Source organism: Hibiscus syriacus, unplaced genomic scaffold, assembly GCF_006381635.1.
Source record: "Hibiscus syriacus cultivar Baekdansim isolate YM2019G1 unplaced genomic scaffold, ASM638163v2 tig00110691_pilon, whole genome shotgun sequence".
Classification (NCBI taxonomy): Eukaryota; Viridiplantae; Streptophyta; class Magnoliopsida; order Malvales; family Malvaceae; genus Hibiscus; species Hibiscus syriacus.
The window spans coordinates 1,077,532-1,084,815 of NW_024062826.1; the positions used below are offsets into that span (position 1 = coordinate 1,077,532).

Sequence of the window (7,284 nt, forward strand, 5' to 3'; positions counted from 1 at the left end):
CCAAATTTGTAGAAAAATATCATAATGATAAAATTAAAATAGAGATAATAATTTAGTGACCTATGATCTATTTTACCCTTGTTTTATGATTTGGATTTCTCATTTCATTTGAAGAAAAATAAAACAAAATAAAATTTAGCTACATTAAACACAAGTTGCGTGGATTGTGAACTCATCATGCGGCCAAAGAAAGGATAGTCTTGGTTTGAGTTTTAACTATGATATATGTATTATCTAAATTTACAAATCTCTAAGTATTAAGGAGTAAAATTAATGATTATTTAATACTTCGATAATCAAATGGTCTAGCAGGACGAGATAATAATTTTGTTAAATAGAGTTATTGTGAAATCAGTTATATTTTGAATTTTGAAACATCACCGTTACACCCAGAGAAAGAGAAATGGATGAGAATAAAGTGATAAGAGTTTCAGAAAGTAATAATGTCGTGATATTACTCATGATGTTGTAATAAATATGGACCCCAATGCATCCATCGCCAATTTTCCATCTCTATAAATGCTTCAACATAAACACTCTTTATCACCAACCTTCCTCATCAAATAATATACAACACCAGCAAGAAACAAGGCTTTGAGATACAGGCTTGCTTGTATATATATTCATTTATACAATGTAAAACTTTTTTTAATTTTCTATATATATATATATATATATATATATAAAGATTGAGTTTGTATTTCAAAGTCTTGGTTTTGTTGCTGCTGTTGTTTTAGAGTTGGAGATGAGTTTATCCTATACACCTCAATGTTAAAGGTAGATCCTTTATTTTCCTTGTCTTATTTTTATAAACAAAGGCATCATTGAAAAAGTCCTAATAATGATGTGGTGGATATTTAAAATTAGACAAAATTACTAAGTTTATATCAGTTAAAGGACTCCATCCTATGATTCAGCCCCCAAAACAGATCTCTTCCAAGGTTTTGGAAGTTTCAAATTACAACCCACAAAAATAAAAATAAAAAGGATTGGGAATATTGTTTTATCTTCTAAGACAAAGAATGTGGGGAATAAACTGGGTTTATGTGTGATAATGTTAGGATTAATGTTAGGGAATCAATGAGGTTTGAGTTGGAATCTGGGAAAACCAAATGCATTGCAGAAGACATTAAGGCAAATGCAATGACTGTAGGCAAATACTCCATTATCAATCCTAATGAAGAAGGCCCTTTGCCTATATCTCATAAACTTGTTGTCAGGGTATGTTCTAAACCATTTTCCTCTCTCTTTTTTCTTTGATATCCGATCTATTGATCGGGTAATTTAGATTAAGTACTGCAGAGGTCGTTATGAGAGAGATCATTCCAACCCAATTTACTCTATTGACAATGTCAGGATTTGTTTGAGGGTTTTTTTTTTTTTATATCTTGTTTGGAGTATGATAATTTGATAGGTGAGTTCACCCAAGGGGAACAGTTATCACCTAGGAGATCAAGTGGACACAGGTGCATTTGCATTTACAGCAGCGGAGGGTGGGGATTACACAACTTGTTTTTGGGCAAATAGGCACAATCCTGCTGTGAAGATGACCATTGATTTCGATTGGAAAAGTGGTGTTGCCGCTAAGGATTGGTCCAATGTTGCTAAGAAAGGCCAGGTTGAAGTATGTGTTCTCTTACCATAATCTTTCTCATATATTCTGAGATTATACTTTGTATTTTTTTTTCAGAATACGTAATCATAGATGCTGTGCATGGGAAATTTAAGGAAAAACATAGGGTTATATCCACCATAGGTTTTCAGTTGCAATAATGCCTCAAAGATTATATCCTTATTTCTATATATCCTAATATGTATCGTTTTCATTTTATGCTAGACAATGGAAGTTGAGCTGAAGAAATTGTATGACACTGTCACAGTCATTCATGAAGAGATGTTTTACCTTCGTGAGAGGTAAGAAACAACCATTTCTAAGCTATGATCTTTTTACTCATGATTTTTTTTTTCTATATTCTTTTAAATATTTAAATATGTTTCGAAAATACTAGTGAAAACATGATATCTATAGTCATAGATTAATCGAGTTTAACCAGAAAAAGTCAAGCTCAAATTTAAAAACCCAAATTATTGTGCAAATCCTATTCAGGTATCTTAATGACCACCTTGTACATGTCTCTAGTCGAGGTTTTGTATTTTTTATATATAATAATACAATTACCTCCGACAACATCTACAAAATGATCACTTTGTCCCCTATGTTTTTTTTCTTAAAACATCCTACACCTAATGTTTTAATTTTTTTTATTAAAACATACATCGTTGGATGAAATCATTAGTTGACTAACAACCAACACATACTATTGACGTGACATTTTGACATGTGATCAATTACTGACATTATATGCCACATCATCCAAAGTGATAATGTGACATATACCACATACGCAATCGAGCACACGTGGAAATGTCACATTAACAATATGTTTTGACTATTAGTCAACTAACAATTTCTATCGAACAAGGGATATTTTGACAAAAATTTTAAAACATTGGGATAAAATACTTCAAAAAAAGAATACGGAACAAAATAATCATTTATGTCAATATTGAAGTACTTGTCATTATGTATTTTTATTATTATAGTAAGTATTGGGGGGTTTAAATTTTGAACTTAAACAAAAGTAATCCAGTTTGGAGATGGGTGTGAGAGTTGAAGCTCGTTTCTTAGAAGGCAAACCATCCTAAATCCATGTTTTTGTATCCAACATTTTGTTATTACAGGGAGGAAGAAATACAACAACTTAACAAGGAAGCAAATTCCAAAATGGCTACTTTTGGATTATTTTCGTTGCTTCTTTGCTTGTCTGTCGCTGGTTTGCAGATATGGCATCTTAAGACATTTTTTGAGAGAAAGAAGCTCCTCTAGTTCTGTTCCTTTCCAAAATTATATCAAAATTAGACTTAATTAATAAGGGAATTTTTGTTGTCTTCTCTAAGGCTCGGTTTTGGATTCAAACGGGTCATGCTCAAGTACCTTCATCGATTTTATTATGAAATCAGTCTTATAATTAAGCTTTAAATTTTTGGATTAAAACGGCTCGGTTGTACCTTCTTTGTTCTTTTCAGAAATTAAATTTAATTAGACTTAATCTACAATTAGCTTGTTTAATTTAATTTGGTGAATTGAATTATAATTTATTTTAACTATTTTTAAAGCTAAAGCGCAAGAAGAAGGCAAAACGATCTTAAAGGTTATCAAATAGAATTGAAATGATGAATAATAGTCTTTGGGTTTAAGAACCACGCATTTCATATCGACACTCAAACTGAGAAACAAAATAAACATTATTTCTCTGGAAAAAAAAAGCACCTGAAAACCCAATAACTTGAAGATAAACGAATGGAGACTATTACGAAAGTTTGAAGTACAAAACGACGACAATAGCGACGATGAGGAGGGATATAATGATACCTATGATCCACTTGTTCCGGCTCATCCTCCTCGACATATTTGTCAAAATTCTCTTGCTCTTCCCAATGTTGTCATCCACTCCATGAAGCTGTGTAACCAAAACACAAACCCATCTTCAAAGGATCAAACCATTACATCTTAAAGTTCACCATATCATGGGAGGAAATTTGAAGTCCTACTATCATATAAGACTTCAACATAGAAAGCTCATGCAATAGTCGGTTCGAAACGGGGAGAACAAAATGAATAATGCTTGATTGCTACAGATTGACAGGGTGATACTTTTTTCGGATGAATACTAACATAATGCTAATGAGTTGTTAAATAGAGTTTGAAGGAAACTACAACTCAAATGCAAGAAATTAAAACTAAAAAGAGCATACTACTTATTGAAGAGAATTAGAGATCATATGCTATAAAGAGATACCGTGTTGTTGGCATGTAAAAGAGATTGCCGCTGTGAATGCAAATCCTGAAGAATCGAAACACCAAGCTCTTCTGTTTCTAGCATGGTTCTTCTGCTGTCCTTAATTCGGTCACTGCTTTGATTCAATTGCTCCGTAGTCGTCATCAATCTTGATCTTTGATTAGCTGATGCCTATTGCATGTCCACCATTTACAAATCAAAAGTTAAATATAAAGAACAGAACAGCAATATACCACTGCACGTTGACGTTTAGACAGAAGAACCAAAATATTCCGTGAGGGCATCAGCTATTCCAGACTCTAACAGCTCATCTCGAGCAGATGGATTTAAATTTCCAGATGCAATTCTTTTGACTTCACTTTTGAGATTGTTAAGATCTGATTTATATTCCCGTAGCTTAGCAGAAGCACAGCCTTAACATTTGGCTACAAACTTCTTGCCTCAAGGTCCATTTTCCGAATCTGAGAAACAAAACAAGCAACATCAAGTTTAATACACATGCAATGAACCAGGTACCATAGCTTCAGCATCTTCTAGTCCATCTTTTACTTCAGATAGCTTTTGTTTCTTCTGCTCTGCATATAAGAAAATCAATTAAGAATTGGAACAAGAACAATTGGCTAATTATAAATGCTGATGCACAAACAAATTGAAAAAAAATTCTCATTGAAGACCTTTTGATGAAATACAAAAGGAACCGCATTATTCAACAAAAGGAAACACATAAAATTTGGATTCATATATCGAACATGCCTGAGTTACCTCTCTACCAATCTCCTTAATGGTATATATTTTCTTTACCAATTTGGTTATTCACACAATAGAAGCAAAGGTAATCTCATACAGTTTTTTCTCTTAAAATGGAGTAGAATATAATCTTTATTCCATGTGTCTATACATTGAATCTTTGTTATTCCTTAAATGGTATACTCTAAGCCATATCAGCGCGATGCAATTATTACAAGGCCAAAAATTGCTTAAGTTAATTCTTACAGTGTCTGTAAACGAAATATATTTGGTGTGACCCTCCAAATACATGGGAAAACGTTAAAAAATATTAAACATACACATCTCGAACACATATTTGACACTCACATCCAAGTCCGAGTAACGGCTAGCTTTTTCCTTTTTTGCAGAGAACCATGATACATGCAATTAGGAACACACTCAGAGCCTTCTTAATGCTCAATCATCGCAAAGTAAATTATATTGCTATGCAGTTAAATAACTGCAAACTAATCCCTATCTGATGAAGGAGCATCCCCTCCATCACTATTACAACATGCATTCCACTTTATACTTCAGAATCACCTTCTAAATTTTAATTTATCGCCTAAATTCAAGGCATTTCAAATTCTTCCGTAGCCTTTTTACCTCAAAAATCCTGAAATTAACTGGCAAAATATTAAGTTTTCCCCAAATCTATATCAACGCCATAGAAAATTCTAAAAAGAAGTAAAACTATATAAACAAATACACAAGCTAAAAACAACATCGCGCAAATCATGAACAATAATTAAATTATAGTAAATATAAAATTTAAAAACAAAACGAGAGATAAAGTAGATCCGATCTTGTTTTACTCTTCATATCTCCTAATTAAGCAAACTATTTTTATTTTCAAAAATTAAATCAAATCCTAATTTTTCATCAGCATAACTGCAGCAAAATTACCACACGAAAACCAGAGCTTCCTTAATCACGCTAAACTAGAAACAAAAAGCACCAATTATGCCATTACGTTGCCGCAATCAGGAACAAGAAAATAAAGGGAAAACAAAAAAATTAAAAAAAAACCGTTTATATACATAAACAATCGAATTGTAACCTCCATTCAGCGCAACAGCAGCCGTGCACTTCTTGGAAAGATTCGCCGACAGCTCGCAATACTGCCGTTCATACCCTTCGAAAACTTCACTCATCTTTTTTAATTTATTTCTCCAAGTATAAACTCTCTTTAAAATCAACTGAAAATTAAAATTAAAAATCAGCTAATAAATCGACACAAAAAGAAAGAAAATTAAAGAATTTAGGGAGGGAGAGAACCTGAGATGATCGTGGCTCGATGGCTTTTTGAAAATTTTCCTTACCCAAGAAAAATTAATCTATGTCAAATACCACTCATCTTTAAGTTCGAGTTTTAAAATGTCATCGACGTTTTATTTTGTCAATTTTAACACGGACGTTTATGTTTCACTGTAATTTTTTCACTTCGTCGTTAATCTGTTAACGAAACGATGACATGACATGACATATTTTTTCCATAACGGTAATGACATGACACTCTCATCAAAATGACGTCGTTTTGGCACGACCGTTTTAATACTCAAAAAACTCAAAACGACGTCATTTTGTTCATAAAAAATATTTTTCATAAGATTCAAACCATAAACCTTTAGAGTTTAAATATAAATACTCAACCACCAAACTAACTTAAGAACTTATTATAATATTAACAAAACTATTATAAATGTTCATCACTACCACCGTCACCCTCATTATCTTCTTCATTATCTTCTTTTAAGAACTTCACTTTGGTTACACTGATATCACCACCGACTACAAAGAAATCAATAGTCATAAAGACATAAGGATAATAGTTGTTATGGTGAGGCCTCCCCTGATGTCGGGCTCGTATGCGCAAGGCCCCTACGGTCCTTTTCTTCATTCCCCGGACATGGTTTCTGTTGCGAGTTGGAATCCCTATGAGGTAGGTAAATTAAAATTTTATTCAGTTTCCTCAACTGTGAGTAATTTTCATTAGATTTTATTCTTGAGGTTGTTAATGAACCTGATGCAGCAACCTGTTAGTCCCATTACTCAAGCCACTGCTGGATCGAGCTCAGTTTTTGGAGTAACACCATTATCTCCATCAGCACCTGCCTATACTCGATCTTATCAACCTGTAATTCCTGTTGTTGTGTCTTCGAGTAGTATTCATCAGGAACAACCATTTCCGGAGAGACCTGGCCAACCAGAATGTCAGTATTATATGAAAACAGGTGCTTGTAAATACGGATCCTCCTGTAGATATCATCATCCAAAAGAAGTGCCTGCACCAAAAGTTGATGTCGTCCTCAACCCTCTTGGTCTTCAGGTTCGTCTAGTAAGAATTTGTAAAATGCCATATAAATTTGATGTTGTTTACAAGGTTGGGTTTTAAAATTTTAATCACGTTTAATGCTTCGTAGTGGTTAGCATGCTTTGTTTCTTGATGAAACTCAGTTTGCAATGAACTACAAAAGTTAAATAAAGGAAACTATCATGAAATTGTTATGATTGAGTTGTTTTATTTATTTATTCATGCTTTATATCCTTGTATACTTTTTTTGTGGCCTGGTGTTCAGGTCGAGGTGTATCAGTATCACATTTCTTTCTTAATGTCATTCTGCTTATGTTTCTATCAACTAGTTAATTTCTAAGG

General features: G+C 33.0%; 1 protein-coding gene and 1 pseudogene across 1 annotated transcript; one reads left to right on the forward strand and one right to left on the reverse strand.

The window, feature by feature from the left end:
* Positions 1 to 916: 916 nt before the first annotated feature.
* Positions 917 to 2,911, forward strand: LOC120138423 (transmembrane emp24 domain-containing protein p24delta7-like). The gene is made up of 4 exons (XM_039153886.1): positions 917 to 1,221; positions 1,415 to 1,624; positions 1,838 to 1,914; positions 2,743 to 2,911. Exons 1-4 carry the CDS (start codon positions 1,045 to 1,047, stop codon positions 2,885 to 2,887), a joined length of 609 nt encoding a protein of 202 aa, XP_039009817.1. The 5' UTR covers positions 917 to 1,044; the 3' UTR covers positions 2,888 to 2,911.
* A 440-nt stretch (positions 2,912 to 3,351) lies between these two features.
* On the reverse strand, positions 3,352 to 5,864 carry LOC120138422 (annotated as a pseudogene).
* Between the last annotated feature and the right edge of the window lie 1,420 nt (positions 5,865 to 7,284).